Genomic DNA, 27,241 nt, shown 5'->3' with positions numbered 1-27,241 from the left:
TTAATATAAATATGATTTATATTAAATGTCATAAAATAGAGAAAAGAACTATAGTTTATATTGTATATGATGCAATGTTAAAATTATAGGTTATAGATATAATATGATAAGTTGGTTATCATATTTATTTATATATTAATTATTGGATAATTAATTCTTTTTTTCTCTCTAACCACCTTAGTGGGAAGTGGTTTTTATGCCAAAATGGAATAAATAAAATATGATTTTATTTTTTCCAAGACAAGTAACACGACTTGTGGGATAAGATTATATGATTTGTCCAGAGTCTATGCGATAGACTTCGTTCTCTACACGATTGAAGAATTCTCTATGCGATAGTGTTGTTCTTCTTCAATTGTCTTCCTCCTCCAAACTCACAAAATCCCTTCTAACAAAAATAGTGAACCCACCACTCCTGGGTTCTCACCTTGAGAATACCAAGGTACCGAGTGGTAGTGTCCTTTCCTTTTAGTTCGAGTTTGGTCGTTGTTCAAGGAGTTCGTGATTGTTCGTGAAAGGTATAATCACGTGAACTTTGTTTCTTGTCCAATAACATGTTGTAATTTAAGTTATGATGTATAATTTGTACTGTTTACTGTAAATGTATGTTTTCAATCGAAATGGGATTTGCACGATCTGATTCCGCTCATAGGTTCTCTGTAAAACGAGTTCCTTCAGTTAGTTTATTAGATTTAGGGTTATTAAGACAAAATAGAATACAACACAATCAATAATACTTATTGAAATAACATCGATAACTCTCTATTGATGACAACCAATTATTTACTTTACTATCTCGAGTTTTAGGGAATAAAACCCAACAAACTCCCACTTGAACTAAAACTCTAGTAAGTGGGATGTACATAATATCACTATCCAAAATAATGAAAATGGTAAATAAATATAATAAACTAGGGCATCCATATACCCATTACACATCTCCCACTTTCCCTACATTATATGATTTACATGTCTTGTAGACCTAGATTCTCTAGATGACTCTCGAACACTTTAGCCGAGAGAGCCTATGTAAATGGATCAGCAATGTTGTTCTCTAAAGCGATCTTTATGACGATCACATCTCCTCATTGCACAGTCTCCCATATTAGGTGATACTTCCTTTCAATATTTTTTCCTCGTTTGTGGCTACGAGGCTCTTTAGAGTTGGCTACTGCCCGACTATTGTCACAGTATAAGATGATAAACAAGTCTATGTTTGAAACCACTTTTGAAGGAACTCTTATTCAAGAGTACCTACGAGCGAAAGCGGATCTTTCCAATAAATTGTGATAGAATTACCGCATATATATTCAAACATACTTTTATAATGCTAAAGGGATCAAGAAATCATACCAGATAAAGATTTATTCTTCATAGTGAGTCTGAAGCCCAACCGTCTACCTCAAAAAATTACCACTCGGACAGAAGGAAATAGAGAAGATAGCACCACTCAGAGCCCTCAGTATTCTTGGAGTGAGAATCCAAAGTGTGGGCTTTGTTCGGATTTGGTAGAGGGAAGGAGGAAGAGAGACCGTACACAACGATCAAGCAAGTGGAAGATGCGGTCGTCTATCGCATAGACAATATGCTTGATCGTTTAGGTAAAGTATATGATCGTGTAGTAAAAGTAAGTGATCGTCTAAACGATCGTGTAGGAAAAATTAAATGATTGTCTAAACGATCATGTAGAAAAGGGTGAGCGATCGTCCTTTCGATCGCGTAGGAAAAACTAAGCGATCGTCTATACGATCGTTTAGTAAATATCAGGAACTAAACGATTGCTTAGAAAAAAGGTAAACGATCGTTTAGATAATAGTGCACGACGGTATAATCGGTATGAGATCACTTAGCAATATCGTATATGTAAGCGATCGTGCAGTCACTATTGTATAGGCTCTGATTTTCTAAACGATGGCACTATCTTTTTCACAATATCTGCGCACACCGAGATCAACACACCATCTGCTATTTATAATGCACTCATCCGTTATTTAGAACAGAAGAGGCGCCTTCCCATTTCCTTTATAACCGTCCAATGAATGTGATCTTATCACATTCATAACTTATAAATTAATATCATATATTAATTATAATATTTTTCCTCTACTAGATATAAATCATATTTATATCCAATTTCCTCCAAAATAATGTATCTCATACTTAAGTTAATTATATCATATTTAATTAACTCTTTCAATTATATCATATGTAATCGAACTCCCTCTTGTCAATTTGAACATTTCAAATTGACCCAAAAACTGACTCTCAACTTGTATCCAAGTTACCAAGGGGACCTTATGGGCCTATGGCTCGAAGCTCCAATGGTACGTGAATAGCTGACTAAACTCTTTAGTCACAATATCCACCATCCGTTAACTGCCAACATTCCACTAAAGATCGACAGTTGAACTCTTCTTGCCATAGATATATTTCTATGTCCATTGGATATAACCAATCATCAATACGATGACCCTTCACAGATGCTCGTAATTACAGCAGGCCAATTTATCGTTTTTCTCCTGTAATTACATCTTCCTCTTTAAGTACCACTGATCCCTCTAATAAACAATACAACATAGTCCTACTATGTGTGAACACCTCCGGGCCATGAGAAGGTGTGTGGTGCTACATCGTTCAAGCCCTGGAATCGGCCCTTAAGGGAGCTATCTATCTACTTGTCCCTATCTCAACGAAGGAGTGAATTTCATCTTGTGTAGTTGAGTTCCCAGCTCCCAAATCAGACGAATTTCCAAAATGGTAGATTTGAGTAGGCGTTCTAGCCACTCGCACCCATGCAAATCATAGGACCGCCCTCAATGGCAGGAGTTCCCAACTCACTCAAGATTGAGGTCATGATACCTATGGTCATCCTAGTGAAGTGAAGTCTCAGTTATTAACGGTGTTATTTAACGTGACATTAGCACTTCGTGGTCAGGTCTTATACAAACTCTTTGTATAGGATGTCCCCGCTCGCATGTCCCCCACACGAATGATCAAGATCAGACCATTTATGACAAGTCACAACACTTATGACCATTTTACAAAGCGGGCCACATCCATAGCGTTACCAAGATAAGGTTTCCCTCCTATATCCATATACTACAGATCATTTTGGTTATCACTCAAGACATGATCCACTTGTATGTCACCACATACATGCTTAAGTTACATACAGATAACCAGGGATATTAAGTTTATTGGTTTGTGGTAAAATCTAAATGTGCAAAGTCAAGTAGTGAAGTAAATATCAATTATATTATACATCATAAGTGTTTGTACACAGTTGTTTACAAACTACTGGACACAAGACTTTAGGGTACAAACCCCAATAACTTCTAAATCACTTAGGAACTTCTTGAGCCAAACTGCTTCCTTTGCTACTTACAAGCAGCTACATATTCAACCTCCATAGTGGAGTATGCAATGTATCCTTGCTCGATGCTACGTTATACTACAGCTCCCCTATTTAGGGTAAACACTGATCCTAATATGGATTTCTTAGAATTCTTGTCAGTTTGGAAATCAAAGTCGGTATATCCCGTAAGGATCAAATCCTTAGATCCCATACATCAGCTTGTAGTCTCTCGTTCTTTGAAGATACTTGAGGATGTTGTTAACCACAGTTCAGTTGTCTAACCCTAGATTGGACTAGTACCTATTAACTATTTCCACTGCACAACAAAATGTCTGGCCTACTGTAGAGCATAACAAATATTAAGCTACCCATAGCTAAGGCATAAGGAATACGTCTCATATCTTCAACTTCTTAAGGTGTCTTAGGACATTGTTCCTTAGACCTGAACCCTGTGCCTGAAAGTTAATAAACCTTTTCTTAGAGCTCTGCATCGAATATTGAGTCAACATTTCATCGATATAAGTCGCTTGAGATAGAGCCAACACTCTGTTCTTGCGATCCCTAATAATTTGGATCCCAAGTACATACTATGTCTTTCCCAAATATTTCATTTGGAATTGGGCTGCTAGCCATTTTTTGAAGAAACTCTTATACAATAGTGCCTATGAGTGGAAGCGGATCTTTCCAGTTTCATTGTGACAGAATTTTCACACATACATTCTAACAAACAAATATGCATTGTAAACACTAATTACTAGCATGCTTAAAAAAAATAAATACAAAAGACCAAGAGTACGTACTAGTTAAAGACTGTCTTCACAAGAACTCAGTCCAACGTGAACGAACTTCTCTCGTTCCTACTCGTCTAGCAAGAAATCGCCTAATAGCACCACGGTCGTCTACACGATCAGCAGCGCACGAACAACAAGCGAACGGGGACGACACCACCACTCGAAGCCCTCAGTATTCTCGGAGTGAGAATCCAAAGAGTGGACTTTGATGGAATTGGTAGAAGGGAGGAGGAAAAGTGATTGTGTACTACGAACAAGCAAGTGGGAGAAAGGAGAAGACTATCGTATAGTCGGGTGCTTGGTCGTTTAGGTCAGGGTACACGATCGTGTAGTAAATACTAAGTGATCGTCTATCAAAAGGTAAGCGATCATTTAGTTACGCTCAGTACGCTAAGCGATCGTCTAGCAAAGATAAACGATCGTTTAAGAAATCGTGGGTGATCATTTAGAAACGCGGGTGTGCGATCATTTAGGAAGGCTGGCACTATCGTATAGGCTCTCAACCCTAAGCGATGCAAGGCTTTCACACCGTGAGTGATTTTTCGTATATTTTGAAAAATGAAAACTATTTTCATTTTATTCTTCAATTACTAGAACTGAATTCAACTTCCCATTTTCACACGAATCCGGAGAAAACTTCGGCCAATTATCTCAGAACCGCCTAATTATTAAAATAATGAATATAATCATATTATATTCTTAACCTATAGTTTGATATCATATATCAACTATAGTGTATTCTTCTCTACTTGATATAAATCATATTTATGTCCAATTTCCTCTAAAATAATGTGTCTCATACATTTAGCCAATCATATCATATATAATTAACTAGTTCAATTATATCATATACAACTAAACTCCCTCTAGTCAATTTAAACATTACAAACTGTCCCAAAAACTGATTCTCAACTTTTATCCAAGCTACCAAGGGGACCTTATGAACCTATAGCTCGAAGCTCCAACGGTACATGAATAGCTGACTAAACTCTTTAGCCACGAGATCCACCATCTGTTAGCTGCCAGGCATTCCACTGAAGACTGACAACTAAACTCTTCTTACCATAGATATATTTCTGTGTCTATAGATATAACCAATCATGAGTACAATAACCCTTCACAAATGCTCGTAAGTAAAGTTGGGCCAATTTACCGTTTTTCCCTTATAGTTACATCTTACTCCTTAAGTACCACCGATCCCTCTAATGAACAATACAACATAGTCTAACTATGTGTGAATACCTCTCAGGCCATGAGAAGGTATGTGGCGCCACATCGTTCAAGCCCTGGAATTAGTCCTTAAGGGAGCTATCTATCTACTTACCCCTACTTCGAGGAAGAAGTGAATTCCATCTTATCTAGCTGAGTTCCCAGCTTCCAAATCAGATGAATCCCCAAAGTTGTAGGTTTGAGGCCTGGCCATTCGCACCCATGCAAATCAAAGGACCGCCCTTAATGGCAGGAGTTCCCAACTCACTCAGGATTGAGGTCATATTACCTATGGTCATCCTAGTGAAGTGAAGTCTCTGTCATGAACGACGTTATATAACGAGACGTTAACACTTTGTGGTCAGGTCTTATACAAACTCTTTGTATAGGACGCCCCTGCTTGCATATCCACTACACGAATGATCAGGATCAGACCATCTGTGACAAGTCACAACACTTGTAATTATTTCACAAAGCGGGCCGCATTCGTAGCGTTACCATGATAAGGTTTCCCTCTTATATCCATATACTACAGACTATTTTGGTTATCACTTAAGACATGATCCACTTGTATGTCACCACATACATGCTTAAGCTACATAAAGACAACCAGGGATTTTAGTTTATTGGTTTGTGGTAAAGCAAATAAAACATCCAAATGTGCAAAGTCAAGAAGTGAAGCAAATATCATATATTATACATCACAAGCGTTCATACAAACTGTTTACAAACTATAGGACACGAGACTTTAAAGCATCATCCCCAACAATCTCCCACTTGTCCTAAAGCGAGTGGGATGTACAAAAATTAGTACAAAACAATAAACCAGGGTATAAAAGCCCAGTACAATAAAATCTCCCACTTGCCCTACTCCAGCCGCGGACAGTCCCGTAGACCCATGCTCTGAAGGTGACCTTCAAACACTGTAGCAGTGAGAGCCTTCATAAACGGGTCAACAACATTGTACTCCAAAGCGATCTTCGTGACGATCACGTCCCCTTAATGCACTATCTCGCGGATCAGGTGATACTTCCGTTCTATGTGTTTGTCGCGCCTGTGACTCCTAGGCTCGTTGGAGTTCGCCACAGCACCACTATTGTCACAATAGAGGATGATGGGCTTAGACATATCTGGAACAACTTCCAGCTCTGTCAGAAACTTCCTGAGCCAGACGACCTCCTTAGCAGCTTCGCAAGCCGCTACATACTTCGCCTTCATCGTGGAGTTGACGATGCACCCTTACTTAGTGCTTCGCCATACTACAACTCCTCTGTTAAGAGTAAAAACTGACCATGAAGTAGACTTCCAAGAGTCCTTATTAGTCTGAAAGACAAAATCCGTGTATCCAGTAAGGATCAAATCCCTAGATCCATACACGAGCATGTAGTCCCTCGTTTTCCAAAGATACTTGAGGATGTGCTTCACTGCGGTCCAGTGACCTTGGTCTTGGTTAGACTGATACCTACTGACTATTCCCACAGCATAGCAGATGTTTGGTCTAGTACAAAGCATTGCATACATCAAACTGCCAACGGCAGATGCATATGGGACCCGTCTCATCTCCTCAACCTCTCGAGGTGTCTTAAGACATATGTACTTAGACAAAGTGACTCCATGCCTGAATAGTAGTAGGCCCCTTTTGGAGTCCTGCATTGAGTTCTTGAGCAACATCTTGTCAATGTACGATGCCTGAGACAGTGCTAGCACCTTGTTCTTACAATCCCGAAAGATCTGTATACTTAGAACAAATTGAGCCTCTCCCAAATCTTTCATTTGGAATTGGGTCACTAGCCAGTTCTTAACTGCAGTCAGTAGACCTACATTATTCCCAAAGAGTAGTATATCATCTGCATACAACACTAAGAAAACCACTGAAGCGTTAACGATCTTCTTGTAGACACAAGGTTCATCAATGTTTTGGTCAAAACCATACAATTTGATCGCAGTATCAAACTGAATGTTCAAAGATCGAGATGCCTGTTTCAGCCTATAAATGGACCAATTCAATTTGCAAACTTTTTGCTCTTAACCTTGGGCAATGAATCCCTCGGGTTGCACCATGTAAATGGTCTCCTCAAGATTACCATTCAGAAAGGTCGTCTTGACGTCCATTTGTCAGATCTCATAATTATAATAAGCTACAATGGACAGGAGGATGCAGATCAACTTTAACATGGCAACAGGCGAGAAAGTCTCCTTATAGTCAACTTCCTCTACCTGGGTATATCCCTTTGTCACAAGTCGAGCCTTGAAGATTTGCACCTTCCCATCAGCACCCCGTTTGTGCTTGTAGATCCATTTACAATCTATAGGTTTTATCTCATCAGGCTGATCTACAAGATCCCATACTGAGTTGAAGTACATCGACTTCATTTCAGATCCATGGCTTTGACCCATTCATCCCGGTCTGTATCCTCCATTGCCTTCTGATAAGATAACGGATCCTCAACGTAGCCATTTGCTACCATAGCTAGGATTTCTATGAAACCCAGATAGCAAACGAACAAGTTTGAAACCCCCTACTGCTTCGAGGTTCCCTCAACTCTTGAGGTGGAACCGACCTAGTAGATGAACTATCATCAATAACTCTTGCTGATGAAGCAGGCCCTTCAACAACTCTTGTGAAATGTCAGTAGTTTCGTTGGAAAGCTCACGTAACACGACTTCTCCTCCAGGAAAGTAGCGTTCGTGGAAACAAACACCCTATTTTCCGACAGATCATAAAAATAACCCCCTCGTGTACCTTTGGGGTAGCCCACAAAGAAGCATAACCTCAACCGTGGTTCCAACTTCTTGGGATTTGCCTCAAGCACATGTGTCGGGCAACCCCAAATACAGAAGTGACGTAAACTAGCTTTACGCCCATTCCACAACTCAAGAGGTGTTCTCGCAACACTATTGAAAGAAACATAGTTGAGTATGTAAACCGCAGTCTCCACTATGAAACCCTAAAACGAGTCTGGTAAGGAAGTGTAACTCATCATCGAACAAACCATGTCTAACAAGGTTCTGTTTCTCCTTTCCACTACACCATTCTGTTAAGGTACACCCGGTACTAAAAGCTGAGAAACGATTCCATGTTCTATCAAATAGTCCTAGAAACCAGAATCCAAAAACTCTCCACCTCGATCTGATCGAAGTGTTTTAATCTGTCTATCCAATGCATTTTCAACTTCAGCCTTGAAGTCTTTGAACTTTTCAAAGGATTCAGACTTCCATTGCATCAGATAAATATACCCATACCTCGAGTAATACTCATAGCCACCTCGGGCTCGCACATTCATAGGCCACAAAGTTAGAATGTACTAACTCAAGAGGCTATTTGGCTCGATAATCTTTTCCAATAAAAGGTCTTTTAGTCATTTTACCCTCAAGGCAAGATTTGCACACCGGTAAAGAATTTTCTTCTAACTCATTTAGAAGGTCATTCTTCACCAATCTCTCGATCCTATTGAGATTGATGTGTCCTAATCGAAGGTACCAAAGTTGGGCCTTTTCTTTTGGAGAAATTCGTTGATGTTTAGATTGAGTTACGATAGATTTAAACAACTTAGTGTTATAGAGGGAACTTAAGGCTAACGGTCTTAACACATACAAGGTGTTTTCTAGTTAAGCTGTACAAATTTCAACACCATCTTTATGAATAAAGACTTTATCCACATTAAAAGAAAAGCGTATATTTACAATGTAACAGAAACTTTATAGAAATAAGGTTTCTTTTTAGTTCAGGAACAACATAAACATTTTTTAAAACTAGAAACCTATTGTGTAAAGTTAACTGAATCCTCCCACTGCCACAGTTGAGACGACGTGCTTGGTGCCTACTCGCATCGTCATCTCACCAGCCTTCAGCTGTTGCCAGTATCTAATCTCCTGAAAAGAAGAACAAACGTGATTAGTGGCACTCGAGTCAATTATCCAATACGAATCATCATTCTCCACTATACATGTTTCTAATACAAGTAAATCATATTTACCTTTTTTCTGCCTTGGCCTTAGCCTTGGTGGAAATCATATATACATGTTTCTAGGACAATTCCTCTCCCAGTGTCTGTCCTGGTTGCAGTGGAAATATTTTTCTTTTTCAACCGGTGGCAGATACCTCCTTGGGGCGACAGGTGGCGGGTTAGCAGGCGCTTTCCCTTTCTCCTTACCACCCTTCTTCTTCTTCCCTTTTGTAGAGTTAGAAGTAGAAGGTGCAGACTTCGTTCCTATAGTCTAACCTCGACGGAAAGTCCTAGAAGATGAAGCAACATTTGGCTCACTCCTTTTCCTCTCCTTACTTTTCAGTAAAGATTGGTATGTCTGCAACTGTTTGAGGGGAGTTGTAAGGGTATATTTCACTTTGTTAAGCATCACATTGTTAACAAAGTGGAGGAAGCTCTCTAGCAATGAATGCAGGATGATGCTAACCTGACTGCCCTCATCAATTCTAGACCCATTCATTTCCACCACATTGAAGTTGTAGGATTGTATCAACAACAGCGGAAGCACAATAATCATCTAAACATTCAAATTCACTAATTTTGGCATAATATAAAGCATGCTTCTGCAGAAAAATGGGTTTAAGATATACCTCTTGTAGAACTTCTTCAAAGCTCCATCTCCAGCTGCTATCTTCTCCATATCTTGTTGTAGAGCACCTTAAGATCTTCTCCACTATCCTCTTGGTGCTCTAGATTGAGTTGTGGGACTCAAAACAAGCTTGAATCAAGGGATGAAGGAGAAAAGTCCACTGCAGCAACCTTGTTGAAGAACCATTCTTCAAACCGAATTTTCTCTCAAAATTATGTAGATTGCATGTCCGATTTTCACTTCAATCTTCTCATTATATTGTAGATCAACATGCAAAGAGAAAAGCTGCAAGAGTTGCAACTCATGCTTAGAGAAGACAAGGCAAATATATTGCTATATATGTGAGCTAGTTAAGTGATAGATAATGGAAAAAACCATTTTTCCATTTTGTGTTTTTGTTTTCTTTTCCTTTTTCAATTTTATCTAAAAATAAAATTTTGATTTAAAAAATATATTTGATTTTAAAAATGAAATATTAATTAATTTCATAAATTAATATTAAATAAAACTTAATTAATTTAATATCAAATATTAAATTAATTTTAACACATATCCATCTTTATATATTTAAATCATATTTAAATATATAAATTCTCCTATTCCGTTTAATTCTAAAAGTAAACATGTAATTATATCTCATATAATTACTAATTCCCTTAATTCTAATTTGAACGTTTCAAATTAACTTATCACGTTATTCTAAAGATAGTCCGTTACGAGCTAGTAGGGGGACCTCACAAACCTATAGATCATGGGCTCTAACGATCTGAGATTAATTGGCTAAACTCATTAGACCAAATTAATCTCTATTCGTTAACTAATGGATCATTCCACTAAAGCCCATAGTTGCACTCCCTTCACTGTAGATATATTATGTCCACATGATTTAACCATAATCAGCAAGTCGACCCTTCACAGATTGTTCGTAATAACAGCTGGGTCAAATATCTGTTTTACCCCCGAGATTACGTCTTATTCCTCAAGTCCCTACTGATCCTCTAATGAACAACTGGTTTGTGATCCAATCATCAAACCAAACTCTCTCAGCCCAGTGAGAGGGTGGGGCCCCTTGTTCAAGACCTGGATTCAGTACTTGAGAGAACAACCTTTCTCCTATCTCTAAATCGGGTAGGCGTGAACTCCATCTTACAAGGCTATGTCCCCAGCTATTCATCCGATCTTATCCCCAAAATGGTAAACTTATTGAGCAGTGTTGTTGGACTACTCTCACCGTTTGCAGATAAAAGGATAATCCCGAACAAACAGAAGTTCATAGCTAGCTCAAGATTAAGATCGAGTTAACCTAAGTCATCTAGGTGAAATAGTCAGTCTTAAACAGTAAACAGCGTTATAAAGTAAGAGTGACTTATTCCTTGGTCCTGATCTTATGCAAACTCATTACATAGGACGCCCCCACTCCTCATGTCAAAACATGTACGAATTAGGATCACATCGTATGTAGCACTTTACAACTCTTTGTAACAACTACAGAGTAGGCCGCATCTAATGGTGTTACCAGAATAAGGTACCTAACCTCATTCATGTACCATAGATCATTTTGACTATTTACTCGAACCCGATCCACTCTTATGTCTCCACATAAAGCTCAAGTACTCATACAATAGTCATGGGTTTTAGTTTATTGGATTTAGACTTTCGTACAATTTATGAAATCAATAACAAGTATAATGATTATAGAAAATGTTTATTATTTTACAAACGACGAGTTTTTAGGACATAAAACCCAATAGAAGTGGACCACATGTTAAGCACATGTTCACGAATAGAGGTGTCTTCCTCCATTTTGGAGTTGAAGATGTATTTCAGAGCCTCGTGCTTGAGCTGTCCAGACGGTTGTTCAAACATCCCCCGCAGGGACTCCATGATCTCACGCGTTGAGACCATGGGCTTATGCTTATTGGCCAACACGTCATTCAGACTGGCCAAGATATAGGCTCAGACCTTCTCATTTGCCCGTGTCCATCGCTAGCACGCCTCCTAAACATTTCGAACGGCGTTTGGAGCTGGAATAGGAGGATAGACCTTCGTAAGGGCAAACATGAGATCCTCAATGATGAATATCATCGTGATCATATGTTTCCAATTCGAATAGTTGTCGCCAATAAGTTTTTCGACACTTAACAAAGCAATCATATCTGTAGCCATTTTAAAAATCTGTTGCTGAAAAACAAACAAACTTTTATAAGACTTTGCTAAACCACATTTTTAACCAATTAATTTTAGCAAAATAGTTTCCAAGTACCCTAAGTGATAAGACTTCTATTTTACAATGATGCTCCAGCGAGGTAAAACAAACGTCACCGGTGGGGTGATCAAATGCCCTTTCACTAAGATGAAACATTCTCAACCATCAGGTAGAACCAACTCTTGAAACTGAACCTAACAACCACAATTTATTTGGTCTAGAAATGTTAACCCTTAACAATTCTGCGTAAGTGTGATCCCTCGTTTTCGGCGCCAGAGTCCTACCCTAATGAGCCCACCGTAGGGAAGAAGCAGATTAGGACAAGAGACTAGGTAACTTTATCATCTTACAGGAGATCAAATAAAGAAACGCGCAAAACTGCCATCCTATAGGGGGACACTCTCAGGGTGCCTCGAGGCGATTCACAAAAACTTTATTCAATCCAACGAGTGAAACCTTGGGATATGTTGTCGCACTTCCCGCTCCCACTTACTATGAACATTCTCTCCAACCACCTTGATATTGACCTACCCAAATACCATTCTTTAAGGGGATACTCCTAGGGTGCCACGAGGTTGAGGGTAGATCTCACGGTGTGGACTATAAGGGAGAAACGTGAAAGATTTAAATGAAACATCATATGCCCCAAGTACCTCCCACTGAATGCTTTACCTAGGGATTCATTAACCTAGACAATCCGGTTACTGATTTTAGTCTAAGTCATTTATTAAGTCTACTCAAAAACAAAATTTGTCTCTGAAATAGAATAAGTTGGATTGTCCTTAACTTGCATGCATGCATCAAATCTATCTAATTCACCTTTCCAGGTAGGTTCCCAGGTAGGGGCATTACGTTTCCGTCAATTTAAATACCCCCGCCTAGACAGAACCCGCCTTAGACAAAAGGTCTCTTATAGATAGATTTGCTATACTTTAACCATTTATTATTAGTCAATTTAATCCTATTAAACCGATTAAAAGATTAAGGCCTAAGGTTGCTAATCATATTAGAACCGTGATCTTGGGTTTATCTCATCCAAGTTTTAAACATTTTAAAATCATGAATTAAACCTAAGTGAGCATGCATGTCTTTCTTATTGCTTTTAGTTCTAATTTTTCTTTAACCTTTAAAAAGAAACAACTAAAATATACATTGCCATACAACTAGGTATTTATAACGCTTATAAATTTAACCTATATGTCATGCTTCATGCAATGTCCGATCATTACTATACATAACTTCTATATACATGTAATAACCAAGCAAACATGTTTTCCATACACCCTTATATTATAATAATTATAATATAAAGATGATGCATGTCAATGCTTTTTATGCATGCATAAATATAGCTCTTATATTATATGATGCATGAGCATGCTCTTACGTAATTTAAATCATGCTTCTCTAAATCATAACATTTATAATAAAGAGATGATGCATGATTAATGCATAACTTAAGATGGGATTTTCTATATGTACATGCCATATGACATATAAAAAGAATATACATCTCATGTATAAAACCACAGATTAACGAACCGGGATGAACCACTTCCAAAATCGGAATGAAAAATTCTATCTATTACATTTTTCCACCGAGCAAATTGGTCCACAGGCGAACTGGGTCTTGAACCACCGGGCGAAGCTCCCATCGTGTAGTAAACACCTCCAGTAAATGATCGTGGAGCACACACTAGACGATAGCGCGAATGCTAAGCGATCGCTTAGACGACAACGAGGCGGCGAAGCCTGATCGTCTAGACACGATCGCTTAACACGCGAAAGATAAGCGATTTACCACGCGATTTACTCCGTGATCGTATAGTCAGTAACTAAGAGATAGGGCTTGCCAAGCTATACGATCGTTTAGTGCGCGCGCGCCTTAAACGACACCCGAGTATCCAATACTCAACGACCGTCTACCCATCGTCTACACGACCCAACCAATGCTTGATCGTCTTCATCCTCGAAAAACAGCAACCCTTGCTACGAAGCTTCTTCACGAATAACTTAAAACTCAAACTAACTTTGAATACAGATTTGATAGCAATTAATTATGCCAAAACACATAGGGGCCTTTACAATTAACTGGAAATGTAAAAGAATTTAACAAACCAAGGTTTCATCTCAGAAACTCCATTAATCCACACATTCACAATCGAATTATTGCTTAAAATAGAGAGTAGACATGTTTTTACCCACCGAGAATGTAAATGCAATTCTTTGCAACAATGAATTTGGAATATCAGAAACCTGGCTCTGATACCAATTGAAGGAACTCTTATACAAGGGTACCTGTGAGCAAAAACAGATCTTTCCAATTCATTGTGACAGAATTTTCACATATACATTCACACATATAGATATGCAGTATACAACACTAGATTACTGGCATGCTTTCAGATAAAATACAAGAGAACGAGAACTTACTAGTTGAAGACTTTTTCCAGGAGAAAACTCGCTCTCACACGAACGGACTCCTTGTGCTCTCGCTAGAACGTCAGGCAATCGTTCAGCAACACCCCAGTCGTCTACCACGAATGACTTCGCACGAACACCAGGAAATAGGGACGACATCACCACTCGGAGCCCTCAGAATTCTCGGATTGAGAATCCAAAGGGTAGGCTTTGTTCGGATTTGGTAAAGGTGAGGAGAAAAGGCAAATGTGTGCAAAGATCAAGCAAGTGGGAGAAGGGAACGACTATCATATAGTCAGGGTGCTTGAACATTTAAGCAAGGTACACGATTGTGTAGGAAAAACAAAACGATCATCTATACGATTGTTTAGTAACGCTCGGGCGCTAAGCGATCGTTTAATAAATGGTAAGCGATCGTTCAGGAAAGCGCGCGCAGGTGAATGTAGTTGTTTAGTAAGCTAGCGTTATCATATATGCTCTCAATCACTAAACGATAGAATGACAATCATATCGTGAGCAATTATGCGTATATTTTGCAAAATGAAAACCATTTTAATTTTATTCTTCAGTTACGAAAACCGAATTAAACTTCCCACTAACATATGATTTCGGAGAAAACACCGGGCAATTATCTCATAACTGTCCAATTAATAAAGTAATAAATATAATATCATATATCAACCATAGTGTTTTCTCCTCTACTTTATATAAATCATATTTATATCCAATTTCCTCCAAATTAATGTATCTCATACATTTAGTCAATCATATCATATATAATTAACTACTTGAATTATATCGTATATAATCGAACTCCCTCTTGTCAATTTGAACATTTCAAACTGACCCAAAAGCTGATTCTCAACTTGTATCCAAGCTACCAAGGGACCTTACGGACCTATGGCTCGAAGCTCCAATCGTACTTGAATAGCTGATTAAACTCTTTAGCCACGAGATCCACCATCCGTTAACTGTCTGACATTCCACTAAAGACCGACAACTGAACTCTTCTTACCACAGATATATCTATGTGTCCATCGGATATAACCAATCATGAGTACGATAACCCTTCACAGATGCTCGTAAGTACAGTTGGGCCAATTTACCGTTTTGTTCCTGTATTTACATCTCACTCCTTAAGTACTACTGATCCCTCTAATGAACAATACAACATAGTCTTACTATGTGTGAATACCTCTTGGGCCATGAGAAGGTGTGTGGTGTTGAAGGAAATCGACACCGAGATTTTCGTGAGCAGCGGAAGCAAGACTATTCTAAATTACGATCATGAATCAACAAATCATTTACAGTCGACTTCAACCAAATGGTTATACAATTATACAGAGAAATTACAGCATGAATAAACTCAAATGCATAGAAAGAAAAACTCTACGCATATTGGCAGAAACGTCTCCATGCCCCGTTGTGCGACCGCTCGAACAACAGCAACCACGAACACTCGATCTACACGACCGCAACACCACAGAACACAATACGAACACTTCGCGCTCGTCCTCAACAATCTCCTTGATCACGATCTCCTCCGCAACACGAACGAACACTGCACTCGTCCTTAGCGACACGAATGGCCTCCATAGCACCACGAACGGCCTCCAGAAAACCACAATGATGTCAAGTTGAGTCTGACACCACCAACAAGGCGACCTTGGTATTCTCGGTGTGAGAATCCAGAGGGTGGGCTCTGTTTGGACTTGGTATGATGCAGACCAACGGAGGAAACAACAATCACATACACAACTTGGCAAGTGGGAGAAGTCAGAGACCTATCGCATAGGTCGATGCCCAATCGTTTAGATAAAGCTATGCGCTCGTCTAAAAGCTATGCGATCGTTTAGCTCTATCGTTTAGCTCGGTCTATCACGTACAGACTCTACACGATCATTTACCTTGGGCCAGCAATCGTCTAGCAAAGCTATGCGATCGTTTAGTAAACACTGCACGATCGTTTAGCTCGCACCTGTACGATCGTTTAGCTTGCCCAACCGTCATTTAGTAAATCTGTACTTACTTGACGACTTACGTGAGTTTCTTTTCACAGAGAGAAAACTCAAAATCCTTTTCAAACTTTTGTAAAACCTTCTTTTCAAAATAGGAAACCACTTTCCTTTTAACTCACAGTTACCATGATTCAATAACTACCCATTACTTTGGTTATTTAAAAGAAAAAAGTATTAATTATCTACTATTTAATATTATTATAAACATAAATGATAACCAACTTATCATACTATATTTATAACCTATAGTTTTAATATTTTATCTCATGAAACATATAAACTATAGTTCTTTTTCTATTCCATGGTACTTAATGTAAATCTTATTTACATCAATCCTCCACTAGATGTATCTTATACATCATACCAATTATATCATATATAATCAAAATATCTTTTGTCAATTTGAACATTTCAAATCAACACCAAGAACTGATCCTCAATAGAATCCAAGCTACCAAGGGGACCTCATGGACCTGTAGATCTGAAGCTTCAACGGTATATGAATAACTAACTAAACTCTTTAGTCACGGGATCCACTATCTGTTAACTGCTAGGCACTCTACTAAAGACTGACAGCTGAACTCTCCCCACTACAGATATATTATGTGTCCATCTTAACTAATCAGCAGTGCGACAACCCTTCATAGATCGCTTGTAAGTACAGCTGAGCCAATAACCGTTATGCCCCTGTAGTTACATCTGTCTCCTTAAGTACCACTGATCCCTCTAATGAACATAAGTCATAGTCCCACTATGACCGAGTCTTCTCTTCCAAAGAGAAGTCGTGGCCACTATGTTCAAGCCCTAGAATCAGCCCTTAAGGGAGCAATCTCTTTACTTATCCCTGCTTCGGGAAAGAAGTGAATTCCATCTTGTGGATTGAGTTCCCAGCTCCCAGATTAGACAAGTCCCTAAAAAGGTAGGCATGTTGAGTTGAAAATCTGGCCACTCTCACCCATACTAATCAAAGGACCGCCCTCAAAGGCAGAAGTTCCCAAAACACTCAAGATTGAGGTCGTGTCACCTATGGTCGTTTAGGTGAGATGCAAATCTCTAGTATCAACAGTATTATATACAAAGTCTAGTCATTTCGTGGTCTAGGTCTTATACAAACTCTTTGTATAAGACACCCCCGCTCCACGTCTCCATACGAATGGTTAGGATCTACCATCTGTAGTAGTTTACAACACTTGCAAACCTCTACAAAGCGGGCCGTATCCGTAGTGTCACTAGGATCAGTATCCCACCTTAATCCTTATACTACAGACCGATTTAGGTTATCACTTAAGGCATGATCCACTTGTATATCACATATACATGCTTAAGTTCACATAAGATAACCAAGGAGCTTTGTTTATTGGATATGAGTAAATGCCAGAATTAAATAACACTTATTTTATTCATTGAACAATGTGTATCTTTACAAAACAATGAGACTCTGGGAGAATTAGAACACCAATCCCAACAGGTGCCACATCGTTCAAGCCCCGAGATCAGCCTTTAAGGGAGCTATTTATCTACTTACCCCTGCTTTGGAGAAGGAGTGAATTCCATCTTGTGTAGCTGAGTTCCCAGCTCCCAAATCAGACGAATCCCCAAAGTGGTAAGTTTGAGTTGGCGGCCTGGCCACTCGCACTCATGCAAATCAAAGGACCGCCCTCAATGGCAGGAGTTCCCAACTCACTCAGGATTGAGGTCATATTACCTATGGTCATTCTAGTGAAGTGAAGTCTCTGTCATGAACGACGTTATATAACGAGACGTTAACACTTTGTGGTCAGGTCTTATACAAACTCTTTGTATAGGATGCCCCCGCTCGCATGTCCCCTACACGAATGATCAGGATCCGACCATCTGTGACAAGTCACAACACTTGTAACTATTCTATAGAGCGGGCCTCATTCGTAGCGTTACCAGGATAAGGTCTCCCTCCTATATCCATATAGTTATAGACCATTTTGGTTATCACTTAAGACATGATCCACTTGTATGTCACCACATACATGCTTAAGCTATATAAAGACAACCAGAGATTTTAGTTTATTGGTTTGTGGTAAAGCAAATAAAACATCTAAATGTGCAAAGTCAAGAAGTGAAGCAAATATCATATATTAAACATCACAAGCATTCAAACTGTTTACAAACTACAGGATACGAGACTTTAGGGCATCATCCTCAACAGTTGGGATATGCATGTATCATTGATTTATTTTGCGTATAATAACAGTTATCATTCAGGTATCAAAATGGTCCCATACGAGGCTTTATACGGAAGACCGTGTAGGACTCTAGTATGTTGGAATGAGGTAGGAGAAAGAAAGCTGTTAGGCCCAGAACTTGCTCAGCAGACAACCGATAGTGTTAAGCTTATCAGGGAAGATCTTAAAACAGCTCAAGACAGACAAAAGAGTTATGCTGATAAGCAGAGAAGAGAATTAGAGTTTGAAATCGGTGACAAGGTATTCCTTAAGTTATCTCTGTGGAAAGGAATACTTAGATTTGGAAGAAAAGGGAAGTTGAGCTCAAGGTACATTGGAACATACGAGATAATCAAGCGTATTGGCCCAACAAAATACAGATTAGAGTTGCCTCCAGAGTTATCTCGTATTCATGTTGTATTTCATGTGTCAATGCTAAGGAAATATATGCCAGATTCTAATCACGTGTTACCTGAACAACCAGTACAGTTAAAAGAAAATCTATCGTACAAAGAAGAACCAGTAGAGATTCTTGACAAGAAAGAGTAAGTGTTAAGGAACAAGACAATACCTTTAGTAAAGGTATTATGGAGGAATCCTGGCATTGAAGAAGCCATATACGAGGCCGAAGAGCAAATGAAAAATAAGTATCCCCAGTTGTTAAATTGACAGACACGTAGCAAAATTTCGAGGACAAAATTTTTTTTAGGGGGAGGTAAAATGTAAATCCTAAACCCTAATTTCCCCACTTATATATGTTCATTAATGAGATTTGTATGATAAGTTAGATTAACGTTAAAATTAATGTTTAATTGTAGGGAAATGAGTGAAGAATAAGTAGATAAAAAGGGGGGGGGGGAAATATTTAAGTTACAAGTTTGACTCTCGAGTGATGAAGAGTGATTTTAACAAAGAAAAGTGTTGGTAAAGTGTAGCCTATGCGTTAGCCTTGTGATGGGCGATGGAGGTGAGCTCGTGTGCATTGGCCTTACCTTTTGAGGTTAGATGAGCTCTTGGGGAAGCCAAGTGTGGCCGAGTGAGGGGGAGCTAAACGTTGGAGTTGTGAACGCCAAGGGAGTTATATTGAGCGCAAGCAACCCTATCTATGGACAAGGCATGTGGCGATCAAGAGGCTTATGAGGTTAGTAGGCATACGACAAGAAAGTGTTGGGCCTTGTTAAAAGAAGACACACGGTAGGTTGGTGGCTTTGGCGTTGGTGCAAGGCTAGGTGCTGAACTTAGCATACGCGGGCGAGGGAAGCGTTGACAGTGGTTGTGCAATGAGGTGTAGCGTGCGTTGACAAGGCCTTATAGGTTAGCATGCGATGGGGGCTGCGACAAGACAAACCTCGAGCATTAAAGCAAGTAGTGGCTTGGGTGATGGCTGGGTGTGCGATGATCAAGCTTGTCATGCAATGAGTAGGGCTTGCGTTGGTCAGGCCTTGCAAAGTTGAAAGGGCTGGAGTTGCGATGATGATTGAAGCCAAGAGGCTAAGGCACAAGTGTTGCTCTAAGCCATGCGTTGAAGATGGCATGCGTGAGGGTTATGGTGCATGGAAGCTAGCTAAAGGCAAGACTTGTTTTGAGAGCAAGGGAAGCTGATTAGCACTAATCACCAACTATGGAGGCCAAGTGTCCTAATCCTGTGAATTAAGCACACTTAAGGTGGAGGTGGCATGATAGAATTTCATGCAAGTGTTTGGCCGACATTATAAAAGGGAAGAGGAACTTCAAGAGACCATTTTTAATGATTCCCTCTGTGCAAATTGGGTGATCTTGGTGTTGTTGGATAGATCTGCGAGTCTAGTTTCAGAGTGGGCTACTGGAAAAAAATCTCGCCAGAAGAAGGCTGGAGAGGGAAGAAAGTGGCAAAAGGTTAGTTTTCGGGTGAATCCGGGCCATCGATGAAGGATTGAAGCTTGAGGACAAATCATAAGGAATGTTAAGCTGAAATTTTAAGGAAAGCTTCCTAAGACATATTTTGAACAAGTTTGTAGATGAAAGTTTCTTGAGATAAGCTCTAGAATTTTAGTTATTGATGAAAAAATTTGAATATGAAATTCTTTGAACAAGCAGCTCAAACCAGGCGCATGGGAAGAAGCAAGGCTGAGTGCCACTATGCGTTAAACCCTATGTGTCAGGCTGAGAAGGCTTGCGTTGAGGACTTGGACGCATAGGTGTTGGTGTGGGTGATCATATGCGGTTGGAAGAAACACTTAAAGCGTGCGATGGTGCATAGTAGGATGCGTTAATCAAGTAGGTTTGCCACATAACAAGGACCTAAAACCTCAAAAAAGTTACTAAGTGTTTGACGCATAGCAAGGTATGCGTTGGTTTGGAAATGTTTTAGGGAAGGCTAAAAACAAGCTTAATTTAAAGAATTAGTCTCAAAAGAAAGACCATTGCTAAATGTATGTTGTTGTGTCCACAAAATTGACACCATTGAGGGAGCCATATCAACCTTTAAGGAGTAGCCTAAAGCCGTGAGTGACAATGTTTGACTTACAATACTTTTAGAAACCCTGTTTTCTTTAAGTTTATTCTCATGCTACAAATAATTCCAAGCAACCTATCTTTTATGAAAGCATGATTATCGCATATTAAAATGAAGCATATTTTCCATACATAGTTTGATGAATAACGCATGCTATTCCTTTTAAAGATAGTTTCCCAACATGTTTTAGTTAACTTAATTTCAAATGATTAAAGCATGCGATGATATTATGCTTAAAGCCTTGGTATTATAACTAAATGCTTTATGATTTAAGTAAATATGCTTAAGTAAGAGGTTTATGTTTGATTTGTTATAAGAGGGATACTGAAGGACTTAGAGAAGGTATCCTACTGAAAGTACCTAAGGTATGACGGTACTCAGTTATAACCATGTGCACGTAGGTAGTATGACGTCGAGGGTCGAACAAAAGGGTTCTCTCTCGACTAAGGTTTGACGTTGAGGGTTAAAGCCAAAGGTTCACTCTCAACTAAGGATTAGATTAGTTATGTTTTTAGATATGCTATGTTTGAAAGGTTTACTTAAAAGTTGTTTGGAAAGTTTTATATTTCAGTATAAGATTTTATATACAGTTTTAAGCATGAGAACTTATTTTATTGTCACTCATTGGGCTAGTAGCTCACCTCGTTTTAATTATTTTTCTATCCCCAAGTAGCGATCATCTCCCCAAAAAGTAACTCTACTGCTGCTCTGCCACGTAAAGTCAAGGACTCTATAAACTAATCAGTTAGGTGTTTGGCTGTAAATATTTATGCATATGTTTTGTTGCATTTAAGGACTAAGTTGTGAGTTGGGACTCATAAGATCTGATGTTATATATTATGTATATGGGTTATGAATTAAGGCTTGTTTAGCCTTTGTAGTTATGCTTGAATTTTATATGTTGTTATCAGGTGTGTAATATAGAAGTCAGGTTAAGAGTAGGCAGTAAGTGTTAACTAGAGTTAGTAACTGATGTCATCACATCTTTTTCCAGGTTAAGAGGGTAATCTGGGAGAGGGTGTGACATATATAGTTGAACTCTACAAAGATCTTCCCGAAAAAGAAGGAAGTGAACATCATCGTCATTCCGTATGTATTGTGGAGGGGCTTCATAGTCAAGCTTATATTTAACTCTCATAACAACATCAAACTTTGAGCAACTTACATTGGCAACCCTATAAATGTGAGCTTTAAGCTTTTCATACTTCAATGTAATAGGCACAATGATTCTTGTTAGCTTGCCTCCAATATACAAATTTTGGTTCTCATCTAATCACCTCCGTATCGAATTAGTAGACACTTTTCTGTCATCCTACAAAGCAAGAGAACATTTTTTATTAAGTAGATGAATATCATCTAATACACATGGATCTCTCTCGTTGTCACTATTAATTGCTCTCGCTCTTGTGACTCTCGTTGTTGCCTCTCGCTGTCGCTCTCTCTCACTCTCGCTCTCGCGCTCTCGCGCTCTCTCCCTCTCACTCTATCTTTCTCTCTCGCTAACGCTCTCTCTCCACCTAGGCCGCCGTCGCTCTCTCTCCACCTTTATCATTGCCGCTCTTTCTCACACCCCTTTCGTTATGCTATTTACATACCTTTTTTGAGACTATGTTCCTACAAAACACCAATGAAACTACGTTCAAGAAAAGTCCGTTCCGTTCTGAAAACTCCCTTCAAATGAAGTTTAGATTTTAAAGAATTCACACTAAATGTTTGATGTGTGTTAACGATTTTAAGTTCTAGACAAATGATTTTGTGAAAATTGTATAGTGAGAGCAAGAACCATGTAGCGAGAGCGAGACAATTCTTGTAATCTCATATCGTCATAACGTCAGTAGAAGGTCAATTGACAGTTTTTTTAAAAAACCTGGTCATTTGATATTATGGGCCCAAATATCAGCTCATTAGCCTAAATTTCCGAAATTTTAAACCTCACTTCCGGAAATCGACCCTTCGAAATCTGGGATGCCATCCCTGCCGGCGGCCCCTTCCCGGGATGGTTCCATACTAAAAAAGAATGAAAAAACGCCATACGCCGAACCCTAAACACTCATTTCCTCGCTTCTTTCTAATCTATTCTTCTTCAACCACAAAACCCCTTCCGTCTACACTGAAGAATTTTCTCTCTTCGCCGTCGTTGCTTCCAGAATAATCGCTCCCTTCTCTCTGGTGAGAATCCCTCATTCTGTTGCTTCTCCTTATTTCCTAATTTGTGGGGTTTATCTCTGTGGGTGGGGGTAATGTACTCTGTATCTTCTTACATTTCATATTTGTGGGGTTTAATCTCCCACTTTTGGCTTCCTCTTTCTTAGTTTTAGAGAGCTTAATGGTGGGATTTGAACTTTCAGTTCCTAGATAGACACTTGAGATGATTGTTACACATGACCACTTAAATTTGCTTATTCGTTTATTAGTTTTCTTGTACTTGATCTGTTTCTTTTTGCTTAAGATATTTTGAAGACTTACATTTTTTCCTATGGAAGATGCTTGGCTTATTACTTTTGTGTTCTTTTGTTAAAACTGCTCTTTGGGCCTCCCTCACGCACTGTATACCTAATGTTAGATTGACTCAACTTGACTCATTGGATCTTGAAGCTTGAGAGTTGTGGTCGTTTTTCCTTCAAGTCTCTGTACTTTAAGGTTATTTCCATTCATATATCGACTGCACAAAAATCTTTACACAAAGATTTGGAAATTGTCCTACCCAAAGAGAATTAAATTTCTCATTTGGGAAATTGTCCATTCTTGTCTTAACACCACCGATAGACTCCAAAAGCATTGCCCTTGGTTCTGTTTTATCTCCATCATGGTGCTGTTTATGCCAAAGTGATAATGAAACTCACAACCATTTGTTTATTAATTGTCCCTTTGTGGCCAGCTTATGGGCTGAAGTTTTAGAATCATTCAATTGGACCATTGTCACTCCAAATGATTCAAAGAGTTGGATTAGTATGCTTATCTCAGACCATTAATTCAAGAGTACCAAAGAGATTATATGTACCAACATTGTTGCTGCTATTTTATGGAAAATATGGGAGGAAAGAAATGTTGGGATTTCAACGAAAAAGCCAAATTACTGAAGAAGTCCTCCAATAAGTTGTTTTCAATGCTTTCTTGTAGGGGTGGCCATTCAAACCGCAAAAATCGAACCGTTTCTAAAAACCAAACCGAAAACTCAATGGAACCGAAAAAAATGTGGTTTGGACCGGTATGAAGAAATTTTGAAACCGAATTAATTTGGTCGTTTCGGTTTCAATTTCAAAAACCGAATTTGAAACCGACCCGAACCGTTATATATATATATATATATATATTAATTAAAAAAAAAGTTAAACCGAACCGTTTTTAACTTAATGAACAAAACCGAATTTAAAACCGAACCGAACCGAACCGTTTTTTAATTTAAAAAAATATAATATAGATTTTTAAAATACCAAAACCGAATTTAAAACCGAAGCGAACCAGATATATGCGATTCTGTTCGGTTTGAACCAATAAATTGGTTCGGTTCGGTTTCACATATTAGAAAATTTGGTTTGGTTCGGTTTGACCACCAAAGCGAACCGAACCGGACTGTTTCTGCGCTAGTTTCTTGTGATGTAAATCTTTTACAGCACTACAAAGCAGTAGTTTCTTTTTTCTTGTCAACAACTGAAAACATCTTTTGTATTCCCTGTAACATGAGATCCTTTTGTACACCTTGGATATTTTCATTCTATCAATGAAATTGTTTCTTATCCAAAAAAAAAAAAAAAAAATTTGATTTATTAGTTATTTTTGTGGTTTCCTTGGATCAAGGGCCTATTTGAAATTGGGTTAGCTCGGTATGGTTTGTATTTCCTTGTCCCTATAACGTGAGATCCTTTTGTACATCTGGATTTATTATGCCTTCATGTAAAACTGCTGTTAAGGAGTGTAAAAAACTTTATTTAGAGGAGAAGGACGAATTGAAAAGAATGTTAGTAGAAAATGGGGGAAGAGTTTGTTTAGAAATGGAAATTTGGACGACAATCCATAAGGTGAATGTGAATAATGTGGTCTTTATTGTGCAGTTCACTGATGATAATTGGAAATTATGAAAAAGGATTTTGAATGTTTCTTTGATTCCAAGTGCCGTAGAAGATACCATTGATGGGAATACCATGGATCATAAAAAAGATACCATTGAAGGCTATACCATTGAAGGAGATATAGTTGGACAAATGATTGAAACATGTCTATTGGATTGGGGAATTGAGAAGGTATTTACCATGACTAATACTATAGATAATGCAAACTATAATAATAGAGCTCTTGCATACTTGGTAGAGATAATTAGAAAATTGGAGTGAGATTGTATTGCTTGATTGAGCAAGATAACAAGAATAATTAGAGGTGGGTTGTAATAGTGATGAACTTTTCCACTTTCACCACTCTTACAAGATTCTTTCCTTTTCTGTTTTTACTATTTTATATGTTTTTTTCTTTTCACTATCTTATATATTGTTATTATAGATGAGGTTGGTCAAGAAAATTGTATTGAGCTTCTTTGTGTAACTCCCAAATTTCTTGTCCTCCCAAGTCAACTCTCATAGCATACAACATCCATATATAAATTACTTTTTGTTTCTTAATAATTTCAAACTGATCTTTTTGTTTCTTAATAATTTCAAACTGATCTTTTTGTTTCTTATATATTTATTGTTTTACATAAGTAGAAACATTTAAACCCCCATTGACCAAAAAGAGAGAAAGAGAATTAAACAGATATATACTATACTACACATACAATAACATAATAAATATGAACCTAATTTGTGTAAGGCCGATGGAGCTAATTGTATGTTGGGATTTCAATTGCATAGCATAGACTTGGAGGCGTATAATTCTAAAGCAGCAACACCAACCAAAGCAAAGAAAATGGTGTACACATAAATTTTCCTCTCTCCTCTCCTTCTAAATGCTGAATTTGAGTTTATTATGGGTATGAGTTCCTCCTCTAAGTGGAATCCATTGTTGGATTGATCATCACCTGCCTCCATTATTGATTGATCTATATTGTTGTCAGCAGTTTCTCTTTTGATTGTCCAGATTTGTCGATGAAGTTGTGCATGTGTTTGGAGAATGAGATTGAGCTGGTGCTCTGTTCGGTAGAGCATGAGCGCTGCATCAACAAAAAGGAACATGTAAACGAGGCTGCATAAACAGCTTAGAGTAAGAATCACCCAAAAGTTGCCATTGTTGCAACTGAGGGAGGAAGGAGCATTAGTTTTCTGGGAGATGATGAAGAAGAAGACACGTTCCCAAACGAAATAAGCCGCAATGACGGTGTGTAATTTGGTGTCGTAGTAAGTCATTCTTGCCTCTTGCTTCTCACTCATCTCTTTTAATTCTTCCATTCTCTTCTCCAAGTACTCTTGACCTTTAACAAATTCCATTATTCTTCTTGCAACAGGAGATTTCTAAGTTGGTCAATCCATAGACAAAGAACCCTTATATATATTATGTGTAGATGTGGGCTTAAATCACCCTTGTACTTGTATAGATTTCCTCCAGTTATTTCTGTAATATTCCAATGATAGGTGCATTAATTCTTTTTAAATAATCTTTTGTTTATATCATCACAATGACATTTTGCCACTTTTAATTTGATTTGCAATTTGGAGATTGGATTATTTTATTGAGATAATTAATTTGATTTCTGGATGGAAGATTTAAAATATTTTGGAAAAGTTGTGAGTTATTAAATTTGAATTTATTCGGGAAGAGATTTTATTGGGTTTTATTTGGTTTTGTTTTTATTTGGATGAGATTTAAGGATAGATTTTGGATTTACACAAAACCCTTATCACTTAGTTTTCGACTTTTCGGAAATATATTAGCTGATGAATTAGTAGTTGTTCTTGTTTCTTTAGTACCTTTAGTAGTTCCTATACCAGTTAATATTCCTTGGATTATTTACAAGTGGTATTCAAGCCCTTATTTTTGCAATTTT

At 38.3% G+C, this 27,241-nt stretch overlaps 1 protein-coding gene and 1 long non-coding RNA gene across 6 annotated transcripts; both read left to right on the top strand.

The window, feature by feature from the left end:
• The first annotated feature begins 18,821 nt into the window (after nucleotides 1-18,821).
• LOC150031884 (uncharacterized) lies at nucleotides 18,822-19,322 on the top strand. The gene has a single exon (XM_090308317.1). It carries the CDS (start codon nucleotides 18,822-18,824, stop codon nucleotides 19,320-19,322), a length of 501 nt encoding a protein of 166 aa, XP_090164443.1.
• A 3,830-nt stretch (nucleotides 19,323-23,152) lies between these two features.
• Nucleotides 23,153-26,921, top strand: LOC120092765 (uncharacterized). 5 transcript variants are annotated; one of them, XR_005486150.2, is made up of 5 exons: nucleotides 23,287-23,436; nucleotides 25,320-25,508; nucleotides 26,117-26,230; nucleotides 26,338-26,594; nucleotides 26,702-26,921. It is a non-coding gene; the product is annotated as an uncharacterized LOC120092765 (long non-coding RNA). The 5 variants fall into 5 exon arrangements; XR_005486151.2 differs by lacking the exon at nucleotides 25,320-25,508 and having other exon boundaries at nucleotides 23,207-23,436; nucleotides 26,318-26,594; XR_005486149.2 differs by lacking the exon at nucleotides 25,320-25,508 and having other exon boundaries at nucleotides 23,207-23,436; nucleotides 26,112-26,230.
• The last annotated feature ends 320 nt before the right edge of the window (nucleotides 26,922-27,241 follow it).

Source organism: Benincasa hispida, chromosome 12 (genome assembly GCF_027475165.1).
Source record: "Benincasa hispida cultivar pf3 chromosome 12, pf3_genome.v1.1, whole genome shotgun sequence".
Classification (NCBI taxonomy): Eukaryota; Viridiplantae; Streptophyta; class Magnoliopsida; order Cucurbitales; family Cucurbitaceae; genus Benincasa; species Benincasa hispida.
Note: the sequence above shows the minus strand (reverse complement) of the source record. Positions and strands in the feature narration are given on the sequence as shown.

Bases quoted from the DNA above. Each gene is read 5' to 3' on its own strand.
- LOC150031884 (XM_090308317.1), top strand. From the start codon at position 18,822: ATGGTCCCATACGAGGCTTTATACGGAAGACCGTGTAGGACTCTAGTA.